The sequence below is a fragment of the Neolamprologus brichardi genome, chromosome 12, assembly GCF_056152115.1.
Source record: "Neolamprologus brichardi isolate AB-2024 chromosome 12, ASM5615211v1, whole genome shotgun sequence".
Classification (NCBI taxonomy): Eukaryota; Metazoa; Chordata; class Actinopteri; order Cichliformes; family Cichlidae; genus Neolamprologus; species Neolamprologus brichardi.
This window is the reverse complement of record NC_142115.1, coordinates 28,455,861-28,476,750: the sequence shown is the minus strand read 5'-3', so window position 1 is coordinate 28,476,750 and position 20,890 is coordinate 28,455,861. Positions and strand designations below refer to the sequence as shown.

Sequence of the window (20,890 nt, the reverse complement as noted above, 5' to 3'; positions counted from 1 at the left end):
TAACACAAAATGTAAACTAACTTTGTTATAATCGCGTGTTCTTGTGTGTTTGCAACTGACACCCCGCCACATGGACTTTCTGTTTTTTCCTTCCTCTGATTCCTTGACAGTTTCCATCTGTATATCCTAATTATAATGAGAAAGCAACACATTAGACTGCAAACGTCAGACATACTAAACTCACTGTCTATATTATAGTCTATATCAGAGGTTCCCAAAGTGTGGGGTCCACGGACACTGCTAGCATAATGGACAGGTTTTGACGGGGCTCCCACACAAACGCAAAGCAGGAGATGAAGCGTCACCAAATATGTTTCCAAACCAACTTCCTTCCAAGCCAAAGACTAGAAAATATGGTGAAGCATATCTTCAAAAATACCCGTGTAGGTGTGGACATAGTGTAAAAGAGTTAGTAGTGTATTTTATTACTACCTGTAATTTATTGCAGTTTACTTTTATTTGTGTTTACTGAATGTTTGAGGTGTGAAATTAACCGCAATGGAGTTTTAAAACAAAATATGGGTGTCTGTGGTTGGAGGATGTGTTTGTGTTTGTGTGGGGGGTGTTAGGTGGTGGTGGGGGGGCGCAAAGATTTTTTGATATACCTTTATTAGTCCCACAAGGGGAAAATCGTGAAATAAATTTTTCTTGTAAAACAAAGGGGGCCTAGCAAAAAAAGTTTGGGAACCACTGGTCTATATGATATTTGCTTACTGATCATTAATTTCACACAAGCGCAAATTACAGTAAGAATTTTGCAGATGGAAAATTGAGCTCAAATGGCAAAGTTCTAAAGATGGATGTGGTCTGACCAACAACTATGGAGCAAAGGATTACCAGACTAGGTCAGCCAATAGGACACTGGCCTCTGTACACACCAGTTCCTCATTCAGTTTAAGTTGTGATATTTTTATGACTCCCTTCATCAAGGTTTATTATCTGGTGCATAAATAAGTTATATGCAGCTTAAAAAATAGAGTGTTTTTTGATCAAAAGATCAAGTCATTCAAACTTCTGGGATATTGATGTGATCAGTTAACAACAGATGGACTAGAGGGGCAACAATGAGACAATGCCAAGACAGGAGTAGTTTTACAGGTGGAGGCCACTGACATTTTTCCCTCTTCATCTTTTCTCACTGTTTTTGGCTACGATCAGTGTCACTACTGGTAGAGTGAGGCAATACCTGGACCCTACAGATGTTGCACAGGTAGTCCAGCTCCTCCAGGATGGCACATTAATACATGCCAATGGCCACTGTTATGAATTTCTCTGACCAAATCATCAGAAAACAGACTTCATGAAGGTGGCCAACGTCTTCTACTGGGCCCTGTAGCCACTGACACTCAAGGTGGAGCCCAGTTGGAATTCCTTTAATGTTTTTGAGCAGTATTTACCCACCATGATGGCCCTGTTATTTTTTTCATTTTGTTTGTCTGCCTTTGTGTGTATTTATGTCATCACAGAAAAATGCCATCCTGCAGGAGACACCTACTGTAGTGGTAACTCCCACAAAAAGGGCTTTGCATACTGAGGTTGTATAATGTATAATCATTTCCATACATGCTATATGGCCAAGAACATTTTTAGACATTACCCAACAGAGCTGAATGTGAATCTTCCACTCAATGCACAGTCTTTACCCTGCACTGTCTCATCCCTGACAGCCACCCAGGGCTAGGTCTGTGATTACATCAGCTCTGTCAGTCTGTGGGCAGATTTTGTCAACAAAGTTCCACAAAAACTACAAAATCTAGTTCTAAAACTTTGCAAGTATGTAGTTTTAATCTAAACGAAGGTCATGTTTTAAGATAGGGGAAAACCTAATGGGGTTGCAGATATTGTGATCTCAAAAAGCAATGCCACAAATAGTTTTTATCTAACAAATCAATTTCAAAACATGTAGTAAAGCGACTGTGATTCTACCCCTGAAATACAGCAGATATGAACATTTAAAGTATCTGTGTTTAGTAACAGAAGTAAGGTCTTCTGTCATAAATGTTTCCTTGCTGATCACTCCCTTACTATTCCCGGAACTGAGTCAAGTGACGCAAGATTCATACGTTCAAACTCAACACACTCTCACAGCAACTTGTCACATACTAATGTGTCTAATATTTTTCTCTTTTGTACTTCGTCTTACTTTAATTTGTAACGTTTTTTGCTGGGTTTGGTTAGGTTTAGGTATTAAAATGTTTAAGTTAAGGCCTTGAAAGGATATGTTTAGAGGTAAAATCATGGTTTAGGTTTAAATAAAAACTCTCACGACATTGAACCTTTGCCTGAGATTTCATTGTCTAATTTATATGACGAGTGTGCGAGTGATCAGACTCGCCTGCTTGTGGAAAAATGATATGTAACCACTGTAACCTGGTGTCACTATAGTGATGAGATTGAATTGAAAATGTCATCATTACTAACACGCTCTTTTTTTTTTTTTAAAGCTGAGTATAAAGCATGAACTCCAGCGATTTTCTGCTTATCCAGATAAGTTTGTGTAACATTTGTCCTTTTGACATGAATGCATTGTGACTGCAGCCAAATCTGCCTGTGAAACAGTTGGTCTTTCTTTACGCAATGTGCTTTAGTCTTCTTTGTCCTGAACCATATAATTATGTTTTTTTCCCTACATTTGTGTTGTGAGAGACTTTTAAATTACCCAAGCACTCTAAAAAATAGCTCAAACTAGACGCACCCCTGTTTCTTTTTATCAGTTAGACAGTGCAAGAGCACGTTGAACATTCATTCAAAAGTTCTCTCACGGTTGTAAATTTTGCAAAGGAAATGCTTCATATGCTTGTAGGTGTAGTGAAATAAGGTTATATTTGATATGTTTTGTTTTATATATTAAAAATATGTTGGTCTTACAAGATTTACCACTGAAATGGTAAATCTGAGCTTGTAGCACAAACACATACCAAAGGCAACTTTCCAGTCTCTCCTACTTTTGTATTGCCCTCATGTGTGTCTGATTACCTTGATGATGTCAGTTTTTGGAGAAGTACTTTCATGCTTATTCTTATCTACTTTGTCCACAAGACTCCCTTGTTCATGTAAACAAGCTGCTGAGACTCTGGATGCTTCCAGAGGTAGGAATGTAAATATAAATCTAAGGCAGAAATGAGCGAACAAATATCATTTTCACATAACACTGAGACATTTTATTGGTGATCATATTCCATCCCTTTTCCAGAGTGAAATGAAGAGTGTTTTCTGACCTATAACAAAAGCAGTACAATAAATAAAACCAAAACTAGAGAACATCAAAAGGCTGCATCCTCAGCATTCACAGATAAAAGATATTATAATAGTAGTCCAACGTACAGATACGTATATAGTTGTTAACAATAAATAATAGTACTAAATAAATTACATTCTAATAAATTCTGGACAGTGTTTTTACACAGCATCTATTGAAGCCATCTATTCTCTCGTCTCTCGGGTGGTCAGAGCCAAGTTCTTTGAACTGTTTAGCATTGCTGTGGAAAGACAGAAATGCAAGGTCAAAAAATACATAAATTAATGTTTTAGTAGAAATCTATGCAATAGTTTCATTTTGAAACTTACATACAATCCTTTTTTAGCTATGTAAAGCAAAAATCTACAATTCTGATATTGCACTTTGTGGTGTTTTTGCTATGACTGAGTAATATAATGGTGCAGATATGTTTTATTTTAATTTGTGTAGATTTTTATGTCATTTGACAAATAAAGAGTAATAAAAATATTTTTTTAACCGCAAATAAAAAGGGTTAAATAATCTGGACAGATTATTGTCCCTTTTAATTACTTTCCCTCAGTCTAGTCACTCATTTTTGTCATCATTCATTCATGCTTCATTGTGGCAGTGTAACAGAAATCCCGTATTTCAGCAATTCCTAAATTGCCACAATAAAAAGCTTATGAAGAGAATACGGCATGTCCCCACTGTGTATATCTTGAAACTAAAGTGTTTTGTTTCCAAACATGTAAAGTCATCATGCATGTTTGCATGTGCTGCTCCGTAAGATTTAATGAGTAATTATCTCTTTATAGGGCATCACGTGCAAAGTCAGTATGTCAATACTCTTATTGTTCAGGACACGCAGGTGAATGTGTACAAATGAGCGTGTGGTTTCTCTTTACGCTGCTATTCACTTCATTGATGGAACAAGTGGAGACACCCCTCACTAATCCCGACTAATGCCTCTAGTAGGGATCTCTCTTGATCTGCATGATGCATGTATTCAACAACAACAACAGTCGTACGTGCGCTCCTGTCATTCAGTGAGCCCACTCCTTCCTGTTTGGCTTAGACTCATGTGATCAGTGGCTAGACACACTCCTCTAAGGAGTTAAGCAAGACCATAGTTGAAAAATACATCACGAAACCATACAGCGCCAGAAATACGAGAAGATTATATCAATGTTGCTGCACTGATGGCATTACTGCAACAGCACTGACACATTATCCAGCTTGGTAAAGGTCGTAGTTGTCATTTTCATGGTATGTATTGTTTTATATCTTTATTCTTATTTTTTATGGGTTATTTTATGGGTGCAATAAACACTGAGTTGTATAAACAATAAGTACAGTGAGTACGTGTTGGTTTGCACATAAGGAGGTCAAAACCTCAGGAGCACCTACCTCATTGTAACTTAACGCTCTCAAACGACAACGTCACCAGGGTGTTTCTGAAGCTTCTCCTGCTCTGACACGGTTCCAAGGTAGGAAGCCAGGAAGTTTTTATGTGACCTGTAACTACACAAGACTTTAACATTAGTATCAAAAGCCCAAACAGCTCAGATAAGTGAAAGAATCAGCGATTTTGAAAGCCAGGACTGCAGTGCCAGCTACATGGTAATGGTCTTATAGAGATAAATACATTTTATGGTGACGTTTTCACTGTCATTTCTATGGGCTGTGCACATAAAAAGCATATGGCTATTTAAGTTTCAGACTCACAGAAATAAGTCCTACTTTCTCTCGTTTTCTCCAACTGAGTATAACTAACCGTGGCTGTAAAGCTTTAATTGCATGTCTGCTTGTTTTATTTGCACCATCATGGACTATTGACCCTGTCCACAATTCAAATAATACCTTTGATTTCATTACATATTGATAAGAAACTGTGATTATGTAATACATTGCTTGTCATACCGTTACAGGAATTCAAGATTCAAAAAAAGTTTGAGTAATACAAAAGACCTTACAGCCTTTCTGATAAAACAACAGTGAGGTGACACCGTTGATGGTGCTGTAGGAACAGGAATGACCATTAGAGCTGTAGAAGTCATTTGAGTTGATCTTGGCAAAGTGGTGAGCAATAACTCTAAAGTCTGGGTGTGTTCGGGTGTGTTAATGTACTTTTTGATGTGTCAGTGTGGTCATATGCCAGGAAGTGTTTCTGGCCTGGATCTTGGTAGCGTAACCTTTGTTCTGTTGGGATTCATGGGGTGTGGATGGTTTATTGGATAATCTTCTCTACAATACTTTAAATGTAAAAAAGAAGAAGAAGATTACTTTTTCACAAAATCACCACAATCAGGCTTTGTCTAAATGTTGTTCCAGCTTTGGTGAAGCTGGTCACACTGATAGCAGGTATATTGGGGTCTGATAGTGGTGAGTTTGTGGGGACATTACATTTAGGTTTTTCTGCACCTCATTCTCCTCAGTTAACAATGGCGGGTTTATTGCTGTAAAAATAAACCCACTATCCAACTATGAGGATTTTTTTTTCAAGTTGTAAAGTTGTATTTTGACTGCTTTTACAACTGGGAACAAAAGAAAGATTTAAGTTTACTATTAAGAGTTCATCAGTGAATTGAAGATGGGTTACTCATACTAATACAATAAAATACTCGGTTAACCCAGACCTATCTATATCTAGGAAAAGAGAAAAGTTAAATGAAGGCTAAATTTTAAATTTTGGCACCATTAATTAAGGCCAAATTAGAGGCTTTTCTTTTCTTTTAAAATGTTGTTATATATAACATATATAACAATTGGCATATTCTGATATATGTATTATGTTACCACTAATTTTTTCATGTTTTGAATTTTATCCACTTACTTTAAAATCCTTCAGCCAGAAACTAATGCTTTGGTTGCTTCAGCCTTACCACCAAATAGTGTGTGTTGTTGTGTGTCTTTTTGTGTGTTTGGCTGTGTGACAGTTTCAAACTCACTAAGCACAGGTCATAAGCAGTATGGCGGTACAGCTGATGACTGAAAGAACCACGGCGATGACCACTAAGACCGTCTGCACCAGCTCAGCATTGTCGGTCTCGGTGGGCTCATTTTTCACTGTCCCCAGAGTCTGGATCCCACAGCGCTCTCCATCATAACCCTTCATACATCTGCAGAAAAAAGAGTTAAGAAATCAGTGTAATGACTCAATGAAGAGGCTTTTATATCAGATATTGATGAGTGTTTGAATGATTTTTTCAAGTTGTTCCAATAACTTGAATCTGTCTGAACCTGCCTATTAGTCACGTTCAGGTGAGGCAGTGGTTTTAACAGTATAATTGTTTTGGGGGTTTTGTGTCTACATCATTCATTTTGATGATTGCAAATGATCCCAAACATGATTTAGTTCCGATTCAGAGAAGGCCACATGCTTGTACCAACCATAGAGCTCATATTTTCTCATGCAAAAATACAATGGGGCCAGGACTGTACTTACATACAAACTGGTTCGTGCAGGCCGTCTATGTGCTTGCAGTATCCATGAATGCAGTAGCCCAGGTGGGAGGTGTTGCAGGGATCCTCATTGGTCCTGAGAGTGGATGTGTGTCCACTAGTGAAGACCATGTGCTCGGGTCTGAAAGGAGTTGTGCTTTTGCCCTTGTGTTTGTTCCTCCTCTTGTCTTTGCCCTTCTTTTTCTTCTTCTCATCTCTGTTGGGATGCGAGTCTGTACGAGGAAAGGAAGCATCTGCAGTTGTTTAGGGTGCCATTTTAACTCCCTAGACTTAAAGGCTGAAAACATTTTTTTAAATCAATTGAAGCTGTTAAAGTCAAGAGAACTTCACTTTCATACAATTTTATATACTCATCTTTCTTAAAAGAAACAGAGATATACAAATCACACAGTTATATACTCAGATAAAAGATTCCCTTGTACCATGGAAGCTGACATTTTCATCACCTCCTCCTGAAATCACGTCCTCTTCCAACCCCTCATCATCGCTGTGCAAATTCTGGAGGCCTTCCCCTGAGGCCAGGTCGACAGTCACTCCAACTTGGTCACCTGACTGTGTGGTTGTAGATCCCTGAGCACTTAGAGCACTGCAGACTACAGAAAAAAGCCAACAGAAACGAATAAGACATTAAATCTACATAGAAATACACAATTAAGTCACAGTTTATTTCTTTTGATCCAGATCAACATCTTGGATTGTGAAAAACACTCTTTCAGAGCTATAAATAGAAAAAGACGTGAATAGTTGCCGATCTGCTGATCAACTATTTTAGAAATCAGTCTTGGCAGTCATTTATTTTCATTCTTTCCTTTTTTATTCTTACCATGAACTTTGTGTGAGTTACTTTCTTTAGAAATTGTGCTCATATAGCTTTACCTCTGACTCATTATTTCACCTTCCTCTGCTGGGAACAATCTTAAACCAGTACAACCAGTCCACATTGAGGACTGTATTGCACCAGTGATGAATAGGATTCAGTGAAAGGATAATGAAGTATTCGAAATATGATGACCTTTCTGTGCGTCTGGTGTGTCTCCTGCACAATGTCTGGTAATAGTTTGGTCTCTAGATGCGTCTCTGACAAAAAATAAATTTCTCAAATACCTCTCTCCTCTCTGACAAGTCCTCGCCTGTGGATACAAGTTTTCTCCCCTGACCCATGCCTTGCTGTCATGCCATTTGCATTTCTCTTTTCATTTCAGTCATTTAAACTATCTGCGCACACACACAAACACACAGACACTTTTAAGTACAAGTTCAGACTTACCGAAGCACAGGAAACAGGTGAGGATGAGAGGGTTCATATCCCAGGAAGCAAGTGTTTTGTGTATGATAGTCCTGCACTAACGTGTGTGTAAGTAGGTGTCGAAGTGTGTCTTTGTCCCCCGCTGATCGAGAGTGTGCTTTGCTCTCTTCACCTCCACTGGGTGCAGCTTTTATAGACCAACGCCTGCTTCTCAACTTGAAGGAAACAGATGGGTGTGTGTGTGTGCACTTGTGAGTGTGTGTGCATGAGGCAAAGAGAGAGCAAAGAGAGAGCACAGGAGAGAGAGAGTAAAAAACGTATTGTGCTTGTGTGTGTGTGGCTTATTCGTGTGTGTCTACTAATTCATCTGCCCCAGGCAATACATTTTGCACCTCACGTTCAGGTGGGAATAATAAGCGTGGGCGACACTGGGTCACTAAGCTCTTGGCTTTTTATCACCTGTTTGGTAACTTTTATTACTTCCGTGGGGCTGACTTTATATGGCCTTAATTATACCTTCTGTAGTGATAAGACACATACCAGGATAATATAAAGCTTTTCAACATTAACTTGAAAACAACTTTCTAGGCCATCATGTGTCATTTATTGAATGGCCAAAGTGTTGACTAATCTTAGACAAAATCATAAGCAAACCACAAAAGTAAAGTTACTGGGTTCTTAATTGACAGCAACTATACACACCTTTTTCTGTAATCAAGTCATAGCTACACTTTAGTCAAGGTACAAAGATAAAATTAAAAAAAATGCTACATTACAGTGAGAGCAGTAAGGGGTCATAAAAAGAGTATCTATGAGTGCTTGTTTCGAATTGTGGCTGGCTTCTAGAAAATACACCTCTGAATGTGTCTTATTTTCTGAGATATAAGATACTTTTTTAACATAATCTTTTTAAGTGTGTGTTACTTGTTACCTGTTTTTATTTATTTGCCTGTAACAATGAGCGCTTTCTGTTTTATTGTTGTTTCGTTTTGTTCGACGGGTTGTGGTTCTGTCTGAATTATTATGTGTGTGTGTTTTATCAAATTATACTCAGTGTTACTATTTCTGTACACTGTAACTAAGAGGAGACCTTAAGGCTTGGGTGGGGAAGCTGCACACAAGGGTGTGTTGTTTATGTTGTTGTGTCTGCAGATACAGGTTGTCCCATCGGTCATGCACTAGTGGAATCAAACACAAACCTGCTAGGAATGCAGGGAACTACTCCATCTCATTCTGTAACAATGCCTTGGAGCTCCTGGCACGCTTTGTTGAGGATAAACACGCAATGGAATTTGTTTGGATATGTGTAATGACATTGAGGATATGAGATATGGATGTGTGGAAAGTCTGCCACAAGCCAGGAGAGAAGCACCTCATAACAGCCACCCACAGTAAACACACTGCTGTCAAGCTAAAGGCACGCAGGATGAAAACTTGAACACAAAAATACAATTAGATGTCTTTGTGCATCTTCACAACACTGTTACAATGTTACTAGCTGCCGATATTGAATCTCTACTTTTCCGTTAAAAGCATAATTTCCCACGTGAAGTATCAGCTTAAAGTTTTTTAATGTATATGTACACTGTTGTCTACATGGTGCCTTTTGTAGCTGATTCAGTTCTCGGTTTATTTAGATCTGCTTCTTAAATTTATTGCCCTGAAGATGAATTCTTGCAACTTTACCAACTAGTATTAATGGCAGAAAAGCAACTCCAGCATCTTCCTGAAAACTATAAATTTCACCTTAATTATGCCCTTAAATGATGTATGTGGTCTTTCAATCTGGAGCCTTAATAGTCGGCATTTCCATCTAGAAAGCGACTCTTCGAGCATAAATGACAGCGAATAATACAAATATAACAGAAACTAAAACACAAACCTGACTTGAGAAGCAAAACAAACGCATACGTGATAGACACGAGACTTGTTTGTTAAAGAACACACGAAGATGCAGCTTAGTGGGGCTTCCCCCACTGTATTACTCACTGCATGAGTAGCCTACTATTACTTATGCAATAATAAGTAATAGCACAGTGCAGGGATTAGAGCAGCAGTTCCTGAATTTCGAATATCTTTATCCACGGGTTTTATGTTTAGAACAAAATGGCCACCACAGAGTGGGTGTGTTTGTGGGTCATCGCGTGTGTAAGCGCATGCTAATGTGTTTTTAAGTATTTCTTAACAGAGCAGCAGCTGCAGGTGAGTTAATGTTTACGTGTCATCGCCGCTGTTCATTGGTATACAGAACGTGTAAAGCGGATCCAGGCGAGGTGTTAAAATGGATCATTGGCTCTGGTTGAGTGTAAAACGAAGCTATTGATTAACTTGACATCTGACACTGCACTCGGTAGGTCAGATGATGACCACAGACATGCATATTTATTTGGATTTAATAGGGATGGTTTGGATGCATACAGTACACGTAACTTGGAGTCAAGAAGAACTCAAAGGAAAGCTTTTTGGAGATGGCGTTCTCAGAGTTTTATCAGAAGAACCAAGGCTCTTACCACCTTGTTTCCATTTGCAAAGCATTTCTGTGGCAAACCCGCAGAAGTGCAAAAGCCAGCATCACCATCAGCACAGCAATGTTTCCCCTGGTACAACTCCAGATAACAAGGAAGATTATTTTGCAAACTGTACAGCAAAAGGTATTCTTACATGTGTATAAAATGTAAAGGACAACAAAAAATATTTTTTTTTAAAAAACACACAATACATATCAATATATATATATTAAAGAGAGATATTGATGACATGTAAGAAAAATGTGAAGACTGCAGAAAGGCTTGAGAAGAATTTGAAGCCTCACCGCTGCAGCCTTATCACCTGAAGAATGAGCGAAGACATTGAAAGATACAAGAATAAAAAAAAAACAAGTGAAAAAAATAAATACTTTGCAGCTTCAAACACAGACAGAGATTGTAGAGTATATAAACTGAACTTATAAGAATGAGGAAACCTTCACACTACACAAAGTTTCAAGCGTTAAAGCTCAAAACTTTACACTCATTGGCCAATTTAAAGTAACATCAATATAATAGTAATATTGGCCATTTTGATACTTGTGCAAGACAAAAAAAAAATGATATCTAATAAAAGCTAAAAGCTAGGCACAAGCATAAATTAAAGGCAAAGTTCAAACCACAGTGTAAACAGTCCTAATCTGTTTTTTAGGATGTTAAGTCAGAGTAGACAGGACTGGAAGACAAACAAAACATCTTTAACCAGTTCTATTTTAGGATCTGAGAGTGCGTTGATTCAAAAGATAACGCAGCCTCACTGAACCACAGAAAAGCCTTTCATATTCTAAAATTAGACTTGCATTCTAGCAAAAAACAGAAATCCCAAAGTGAGGAAACTACATTATTATATTGATTATGATCAATTCTGCTAGTTATCAGCAAATTCGGAGCAACATTTTTTTTTTTGTTGCGTTACAAGTTACTATAGTTACCGCTTCACAATTGTTTATTTTCCATTAATTTTTCAGTATCGTGTGGGCGGTGTCACCCACAGAAACTGTTTTTGTGTGCCTAACTATTCATCTTTTCAAACTGAGTGTAACAGGTGCCGCAACTTTAGAACCAGTGCAGCTGAAAAACAATCCCACCGCACACAAAGCTGACCATTATAACCTCTTTGTGGTGCCTGCTTGATAAAGCCACGTGACGTACAGTGTAAAGGAGGCAGGAACAATTTACTAAGCTAGCCACTGAACTGCCAGGATGTTCTTGATATGTTGAACTTTTCATTTAGAAAACTGGGAGAAATCTTGATTTGTCTTTTCCAGCAGTGGATGCTGCAAGAGAGCGTGAAGTGCTCTAAGCCATCTCGACTCCTTTGTAACCCTGCCGCTTCAGCTGACGTCGAAAACTATTCTTCTTATACCTACAAAAATAACACATATTGATTTTATTTCAAAATACACAAATCCTGTCTTGGTGATGTAGCATTTCACCATTTCATGCTTTAATATAATCAACACTGAAAGTTGAGGAACTTGAAATGGGATTTCGGTCATAGCCGTTCTTTGTGGTTTGCTGCGTGTGCATGGAGCAGGATGCTGAGGGCAAGATTTTATTTCATGAACTTCAATATTTAAAGTAAAATGTAGATCTGTAGGTTTAGCTGTAGTGTCACAAATACCCTCAGAGTTTTAGTGGTAGACTTTTAGCAGCTTAATGTGCAGGTTACTTTTGACATATTCCATGGAGACAAAATGTTATTATTTTCTTTTTCATATGTACTGCTGCAACAGTCAAAGCTCATATTCAACATGGCTTCAAATGATGTCAGCTTATGTTAAAATAATCCACATGAGCCAAAAGTCTGTTTCTTTTCTGCTCTGGGCTCCTCTTTGTTCTCAGCGTTCAGTTTTTGTAAGAAATCTCATTGCTTTAGTTTGAGGCCTACTAAGTAACCACACGTATATTCACATACATTCACATACCAAAGCCTTACCATCTGCAGAAAAAGTATAGAGCTCCAGCCAATCCAATAATCAGCAGAATCATGAAGAAAATGATGATAATTATTTGCTTTTCACCTTCTGGCCCCAAAACAAGTTCCAGTTTCTCACACCTGGAACCAATGAAGCCCGTCTCACACCTGCAACACAAACAGACGAGTCATGCATAACTACTCATGATGACAAAGTGGCACAGATTCACTTACCCACCCACATAGCCACATGTGACAGCCCTCTGCCATGGCCTGCTGCTTTTTCTGTTTGTCCCTGTGTGTGTGCAGGTTCCTGGTACGTGGGGTTAATCCGTGTAACTGAGAGCACCTGGTCAGTCTCCCTGGAGCATTTAAGAACTGGCTGTCTCAGCGCTTGGGCTCTCTTTCTTATCGCTCCATTTATCCAGCACTATGTTATTTGTTTGTTTGGCTTTGGCCTGGTTCTTTTAGGTTTTACACCACATGAAAGTATGCATCCTGAACATTCAATCACCCATCCAACTACTGACATGCTGATTGATAGCACTGATTGACACATCTCATGGAGTACTATCTTTTTTTAGTGTGTAAATTTTGGTTTGAGTGGTGTTCCTCCCATTATTTGTCATGGCCCTTGCACATACATACACACACACACACGATCGTACTTGCAGTGGTGTTCATTGATGTCCACGAGCAGTATGCACTGGCCGTTGTTCAAACAGTAGTTGTCGTATGCGCTTTCACAGTTCTGCATCGACCGCTTAACCACGTGCTGTTGCTTTTCTCCCTGGCCTGAAACAAACAACAAGCCGTTGGAAACTTTTCCTAAAAATAAGACCTGCATGAATCTGTGTACATAGACAGTACTGTGGATGTTACTTTTTACCTGAGCTGTGTCTTATTTGTTTATCTAAATAATTTACTTCATTGTCTTATTTTTAATGTAAAGGGCTTCTGAAGGTTATTATATCTAACATTATCTAATTTCTATTAATAATTATACATTAAATGAAGTAAGTAGTATTTTGGGGCTGCATCTATCATTTAATATTGACAGTTAATGCCATCAATCAATCATTTTATCTATGAAGTGTAAAGAAAGTAACACTTATCTGTGTGGTTTTATTGTGCAAGTTGATATCACATACGACCAGTCAATGATGCAGATATATTCACCTTATTTTAACTTAAGGAAACATTTAAAAATCAAAAAAACAATAGCTGACTAATTGTATAACACCTCATCCTCATAGCCCCGACTTTGTTTCAACTCCAGGTGCTCAGTGTTTCATTTTAATTTTGAAATCTTCTGATTTACTATGCTATAAAAAGGCAGATAAAATGTCTTCACAGCAGCTGTAGAACTGAATACCTGCAGGCAAAGAAGCACCATCTGCAGACGGCACTCTGGGTGATGCACTCTCGGTGAGTGCATACGGCCAGATCATCATGACACCTGTCAGATAAAAACAAATCCTCGTTATTCACACTGGATATAAGTCTGATATGAACAATGAGCTACGCAAGCCCTTTTGTAAGAGTTTTTTCCTAAAGAATGCTGACCAATAGCATTTTCTAATTACTAACAACCTTAAGAATAGCTGGTCAAAAAACTTTTGTGCACCTTTAAGGTGAACATGCCACCCCCTGTCCAGGGTAACAACTTTCAGGTGTTTTTATTTAAGTGTTTGCGAGGCCTTGAGAAGGTAAAACAATCAAAAAAGTCATTTGAAAATGGACATTTTAAAAATGTGCTGCCCAGGTTCTTATATATTTAACCTTTCACAGCTGCAAATGTTATTTTTACTTGCAGAGAAGATATGTACAGTCAACAGCAATATGTTTTGTGATTTTTTTAAATCATATGTAGGAACGACTGTTCCTTTAATTACTCCACAACAACCCAAAATGATTCATGTTTTTGTTGGTTTTGCTTAGCATTCTCTGCAGGGTGTACCCAGCCTCTCACACAGTGAAAACTGGCAAAGGCTCCAGCCCTGAAACCTGATTTGGGAAGACGGTTAAGAAAAGGGATGAATGAGTTTATTTACATAGCACCAGCATTAAAGAAAAATTCAGAAACTGTAAATATGCAAGGGGATAAAAGAAACTGTGAGAATGCCTGTCAGTTTTAGGTGATAACAAGAAGGTATAGCTTGTGTTACGTGGATCAAATACCTGTACTAGCCTGCACAACTTTATAATGGACAGTACTAGCAGCCGCCCACATTCCAGCAGACAGGATGCAAAAACACTTCAAACAGAATGCAAGATGTGTCTAGTTAGGACTGGTTATGAATCTGGTAATACTCGCCATAAAATCGCTCCCTTTTTGGGTTTCTGTTCCTGTCTGTTGTTATGGCTGCAGAGGTATTTTTCTCTGTTTTCAGTTAGAGAGCTCAGGGTGGTTGTTGGGTGTTTCTGACATGGTTGACTGGTGTAAAGTACAGTGGAAGTGATGAAGTAGCTTTCCCGTATTACTAATTAATCACTATTAATCACATCATTTATATCATTAGCCAATGACTCACTCTAATTGCACATTCCTAGCATCCAGCCTACCTCAAGACATTAATTGAGGTGAAAATAATTGTATTTTTCCAAAATTTTACATGATACATTTATACATAAAAATTTAACTATTTCTTAGCTGGTGTTTTGTTTTAAATTATTATTGAAATTTTAAAATTTTAAGACCACAGTATAAAATATTTAACTTTAGTCACAGACAACTACACCTTGACTTGTTTTATTATTAAAAATATACTTTTTATATCTCAGTATCAGTAAAATAAGTGAAGGATCGAAATTGGAATTTGCTACATTGTTTCCTTCCTAAGTTTGTAATACTTTGTTGTGCAAAGAGTGAATGTGAAATGGAAAATGACATACTTTCAAATTTGCCTGACCTAATAGCCAACACCCTTCAGCTTCCCTTAGGCTCTACAGATACCACAGAGTATCATTTGTCTGAAAAACTTTGGATGGTTTCTGTAATTACTTTTAGTCCAGTGGTTTTTGAACTGTGGGCCCCACCAGTGGGACATAAAGCCACTGTATGTGTGGCATGCATAGCCATGCAGGAAAAAAAACTGAGGTAAATCAAACAAAATAAAAGTTTTGCTCGTATTATTTAGGTTACCACGATTTCATATACACACTGGATCCCTTTTTTACTGATATTGACTGACCAAAATTGAGTGGAATGGAAATCACGTAAATTTTATTGAATTTTTAAACATTTTTGGCTGATTTGGGGCATGCCAAAAAAGGGTTTTTAGAGACACTATAATTGGAGTTAACTCAGCTTTTGACTCAAGTGCCAAATACCAGTTTAAAAGTCAGTTTGGTAAGAATGCCAAAATATTAGCAGCAAAGGAAATCTGAAGATCAACACTAAAACTACTCTTTTTAAATTTAAATGCTAGATTTTAATGTTATATTGCGGTGATTATGCTTTCAAGCTTTGAGTATGAATAGAGAAATCCTTCATATTAGCTGCATCTTACACCAAGACATATCTAAGATGACATATATAAGATGACATATATAAGATGCAGTAGAAATAGTATGTGGACTTTGTACTTAAAGTCTTAATAATGAAAGTAATCATCAGTATGGAAAGTTATTTTATATAACTTAACATCGTATCACCTTATTATCTTTTAATAGACCTTACTTTGTTCAATTTTCAACTGCTATCTGCTATTAACATCTATAACACCATCAGAAACAGTCAAACTCAGAAGGATAGCAGCATATTGTACTGGTACATGGTACTTAACAGATGTATTAAAATGAATTTCAAAGTAAAAACAACAGAACTCCAGAAGTTTATATTCTCAACACATTGTTATTAAGGGGGTTTTGTTTTTCCCCCAAATCATCCGATCATGATTTGCACATAACAGGTGACCAGCTTACAAACTTGCATTTTTATTTAACTAAATTAGCTACCCTCTATATCAAACTACATCAGCTAAAGTGCAAGTACTCTACTTGTAGCCTACTACAAATTAAAAATACATACAGATAAAGTCAGACTGCGTACCCAAATGGGTACACGCCCACATCAGCCTTAATGAAATCTTCCACTATGGAGTCACTCATTGACGCTGTTAAACAGTGTTCCCGTGGCTACAACCATTAGTAACTGCATTTAGTTATTTTTTTAGTTCAACATTCCGTTCCAGTAGATGCTAAGTTTAACTTTGAAAGAGCTTTTCGTCTATTTAAACGGGATCATCGCTCGTTCCTTGAGATGACTTAAATTCAGTCCATACCTGAACAGACCTGCCATTCACCGTCAACGCGTCAAACTCAAACAACAATAATAAAACAATGAAAATAATATTCAAGACGTCAACATTAAGAAAAGCACACACACTTTACCGATAATTGACAGGAGCACTGACAGTTTGCTGATCCCCATCTCAGTCGATAGTTCGCTGGTAGGACGAGCAGGACGAGTAATAACTGTCAGGTAAAGGTGCAGGTGACGTTTCTTTTGAAAATAGGAAACCAGTGGGCTTTTACTCCTGCGGTTTGGGTGTGGTGTCAGACTCATGTAATTTAGATAATTTCACCTCTCAGCGGTTTCAGTGAAAGGACAGACCCGAGAATGTCTGTCCTTACCGGTTTCCACAAAACAGGAGTTTTTATTGCTGATAATAAAAGGCGGATTGTAATAGAAATTTTCAGATAACTGACTAAAGCTAATAACAGCACAATAAAAAAAAATGCCCCAATCAAAGTGACTTTTTATAGATACATCTATTTTTTTTTTATGTAGATCGATAAATCGCAGCAGAAAAAAACACTTATAATATGTTGTTCTTCTGCAGTCTGGCTCTTGCTGCGTTTGTAAGTATCATTATCGACAAAAGTGTGGACACAGTAAAATATAAACTAAACAAAAAGCTGTCTGCAAACCATTAAAATCCCATATCATTTGAAAAGTAGTTGAAAGACACCCTATGAAACGTCCAAACTGATAAAAGCTTATTTGCGTGAGTGGAAAATTGTTCTGTAACATGACAGGGATGGGGCTATTATATAGCGTACATGGCATAGATAACTGGATACATATGTGAAGGCTGCATTATAAATATATTGCAAATATATTATCTGGAGTAAAGGAGTTAGGTGGTACACTGATTTGGCAGATGTCCAGGCCAGGTCGCCTGTTTGAACATTTATTAACTATGCAGTCCAAATATAGTTTTATTCTTCATTTTCTTTTTCCTGTTCTCGTATATTAATCTCAGCATTAATCACTGCTAATTAAAATTACCGAACTTTTCTTATGCCCTTTACTGTACTTTGGGCTTATTTACTCCGTTTAAGAATGGGACCAGTTTATCATCATATTTCATGGCTAAATATGCCATTCAAGCATGTTTAGCCTTTCACAGCATCGTGTTACAAGTTAACCTGTTGTTTAATTAGACTTTGGGCAGCCTTTTTAGGCTTAATAAATGGCTCATTTACAGTTTGTCTGGGGATCAGTGAGCATTATCGTTTCAAAAGCTTAATAAGTGAAACTCATACAGGCATTACGCAGTTTTAAAAATTCTTCTTTACCTTATCAAAATGGTAATGGAGTATCTCCTGTCAAATGTTTGGCACGCACAATTATCAAAGCAAAAATATATTTATTGTAAAAAGGCTGTAGCAAAAAGTGAAATTCAAATAACACAAATATCTTTTGTAATTAATTAAAAAAATAAACTTTAAATACAAGAAAATAATAATTTATAATAATTTACTTAACATAATTTGACAATAAATATATACATTTTTTCATTCTTATTCTTTACATGAAAATAAAACAATCATTAAAAAAATAACGTTCGATTTGATAGAGCTTGCTCTTTCCTTGTTATTAACCTCTTGTAACAGTCAAGTGTTTAAATGTTGTCAAAGAGAATTTTTTTTCTCTTTTTTTTTTTTTTTTTTGCTTTTTATACATCATATTATTTGTTTTGTAGACTTGCAAACGATTCACTCTCATGAAATGCTGTGGTTTGTCTTTTCTTGAAAGGGGAAATGTTGAAGATGGTGGTGCATGAGCAAATGTGAGCTGCAGAGTTCACACCGAGGTCTTAGCAGGTGCATATTTTATTGGCACCGTCGATTCTGTACACCTGAAAACAGAAACACGAAAACAACATGAGAAATGGAACTGCCACTATTCCTGCATACTTTATTACACCGCGAAAACCTGTGGATACTCACCTCTTGTAGACAAAGAAGTAAAATGCGATCGCCAGAAGTATGATGAGTATGAACACCCCGAAAATAATGCCAATGACTTGCTCTACATCAAGCAAAGTAACACCACGAATTGGTTCCGCATACATGCAGCGTGGCCCGCTGTAAGAGGGTTCGCAGCTGCAGATCGGAGAAAATATGTGAGCGCATTCCAGTGAACATGAACAAACACGTAAAAGAATTTCATACATATCATTACTAACTAAATCCACTGTGGATACTGTCTGATACTGCAGAACTTACATGCAAGAAGGTTTGTCACTGTCTTGCGGATACATGCACTTGCCACCGTTTACACAATAAGAAGCATGTTCGCTTCTACATGGGTTGTGTAAAGGTAGGACTTGAGGCAACTCCATGCTACCTGCAAAGAGGGAGAATAAAACAATCAACATAAACCAAAATTTAACAGAAATATATGACTTTAATTATTCATTCTTATTATTAATTCCTTGATTAACAGGCGGCATTATTTGACACCGGTCTTCTGCAGATAAGCTTCAGTTATAAGACCTTAAACCTTGTGCGCACAACTTAACAAGCATATATCGTGACGTCATTGGGGACATTTGGGGCTCTGTAGATTTCATATATGTCAGGGATAAAGCACTGTAATGCCATGTGTCTTCACCGTCACAAACTCAAACTTAAAACACTCACTGTTGCTAAACTGAGTGGTCAGAGATGAGTTTGACAGAGGCGGTGCTTTGGTCTGGAGATTATCATTCACCACTGCAGAATGTCCTGCTGCAGCCAAAAGCACCAGCACCGTCACTGCCGGCAGAAACGCTGTAAAAAAAAAAAGAGAGAGAGAGAAAATAATATATTAATAAATAATTAATTAAATATATTAAATATTAAATATATAGATTATTTATTTTTACTCTATGTAGCAAAACATTTTTCATTTTTCCTAACAAGTTTCTTCCTTTACTATTATCATTTATACATAAAAAATACCTAGGTTAAGTTTTATGAAAGTTTTATTTTAAAAGGTTTTTTCTTTTCTTTTCTTTCTTTCTTTCTTTCTTTCTTTTTTTTTTTTTTTTTTTTTTTTTTTTTTTTTTGCTTCATGGCTCTATCACAGAACAAACTGGAAACTTACGTTTCAGGTACGTCTGTCTTTGTGTGACCATGTTGTCCTTTGGTGATGTGATGTGTTCAGCTCCTTCTGCCTGCACAGGTGTGACAAACAGGTCTGCGCTGAGCTTATTTATCCAGATTTTCACATCCAATCAAAGCACTGACGGCTTTTTTTCTTTTGAAAAATGAAAAGTATTTCCTTTTGAAACTCGACTTGAATCAAGTCATTTACTTCATAGGCATGCAGAGACAAAGCCTATGGGGGAGGCACGAGATCCCCAGAGGCAAGTACTTCCTAAGAGCACTGACTGGGTGACTTTCAATTAGTTTCACAGTCCAGTAAAGTTGCTTCACTGACAGCGGATGTTGGGAAATCCTCTCTTTTTTTTCATCGGCATGATCACAATGGAAGCTTTATTTTTCTTTGGCCTCTTAACACATGAAGAGAGAATTAGATAGAGACAGGTTACAGCACATTAGAATTAGATGTAATTAAAAGTTTTATCAAAAAATTTGATAGGGGGCCAAGCATTTCTAGACGAACTCTTCAATTATGTGTTTACTGTTTTTGTTTGTTTTTTTGCTTTTTGTACTATCACCTTAAGGAGGTGGCTCCAAAGTGATATGGTTTACACTTTCACCTGACAATCGAACAACCACTTCATTTTGGGGAGAAAACACAAATCCTTTGGGGGTTGCATAAGGCAGGGCGTCCAGCATTGCAAACTGGTGTGGAGCCACCATTATATTTTACTGTCCCACAGCTACCTATATTACGTTCCCAAATATTGAGGTCAGGCGGCTGCCTGAACATACTCAATCACCAGGCTTTTCCATCAGTAGATTTTCTTTTCTTCTTTTATAGTACAGGCACATTTCTAGATGGCAATGCTGCTTCATCTAGCTCAAATTATTAGGAGTGACTCAGGGAGCTTGAGATATCATTTTCAAATATAAATTATCCGCCATAGAGTCCAGAATTAGCTAAAGATGTGTTTACACAGGGCCGGGTAGCTTTAGATAGCTTTTTTCTTATTTAATAAATGAAGTTATCATTTTAAAATGTAATTTTTATTTACATGAGTTATCTTTGACTATTATCAAAATTCGTGTTAACATCTGATACATGTAAGTGTGACAAATATGGAGAGAAAAAAAAA

At 37.3% G+C, this 20,890-nt stretch overlaps 3 protein-coding genes across 4 annotated transcripts; all 3 read right to left on the bottom strand.

Moving 5' to 3' along the window:
- Nucleotides 1-3,176: 3,176 nt before the first annotated feature.
- On the bottom strand, nucleotides 3,177-8,082 carry areg (amphiregulin). 2 transcript variants are annotated; one of them, XM_006790002.3, is made up of 6 exons: nucleotides 7,950-8,082; nucleotides 7,105-7,275; nucleotides 6,666-6,894; nucleotides 6,169-6,339; nucleotides 4,628-4,741; nucleotides 3,177-3,479 (listed from the first exon to the last, which is right to left on the bottom strand). In XM_006790002.3, the coding sequence occupies exons 1-5, from the start codon at nucleotides 7,984-7,986 to the stop codon at nucleotides 4,648-4,650; spliced, it is 702 nt and encodes a 233-aa protein (XP_006790065.2). In that variant the 5' UTR covers nucleotides 7,987-8,082; the 3' UTR covers nucleotides 3,177-3,479; nucleotides 4,628-4,647. The 2 variants fall into 2 exon arrangements, with proteins under 2 accessions (XP_006790065.2, XP_035763301.2); XM_035907408.2 differs by having other exon boundaries at nucleotides 7,129-7,275.
- A 2,217-nt stretch (nucleotides 8,083-10,299) lies between these two features.
- Nucleotides 10,300-16,941, bottom strand: LOC102796062 (proepiregulin-like). The gene is made up of 5 exons (XM_006790001.3): nucleotides 16,767-16,941; nucleotides 13,747-13,830; nucleotides 13,040-13,166; nucleotides 12,393-12,539; nucleotides 10,300-11,819 (listed from the first exon to the last, which is right to left on the bottom strand). The coding sequence occupies exons 1-5, from the start codon at nucleotides 16,939-16,941 to the stop codon at nucleotides 11,753-11,755; spliced, it is 600 nt and encodes a 199-aa protein (XP_006790064.2). The 3' UTR covers nucleotides 10,300-11,752.
- A 1,024-nt stretch (nucleotides 16,942-17,965) lies between these two features.
- Nucleotides 17,966-19,910, bottom strand: epgn (epithelial mitogen homolog (mouse)). Its single transcript, XM_006790000.3, has 5 exons — nucleotides 19,753-19,910; nucleotides 19,308-19,436; nucleotides 18,891-19,011; nucleotides 18,612-18,767; nucleotides 17,966-18,520 (listed from the first exon to the last, which is right to left on the bottom strand). The coding sequence occupies exons 1-5, from the start codon at nucleotides 19,781-19,783 to the stop codon at nucleotides 18,466-18,468; spliced, it is 492 nt and encodes a 163-aa protein (XP_006790063.3). The 5' UTR covers nucleotides 19,784-19,910; the 3' UTR covers nucleotides 17,966-18,465.
- Nucleotides 19,911-20,890: the final 980 nt, after the last annotated feature.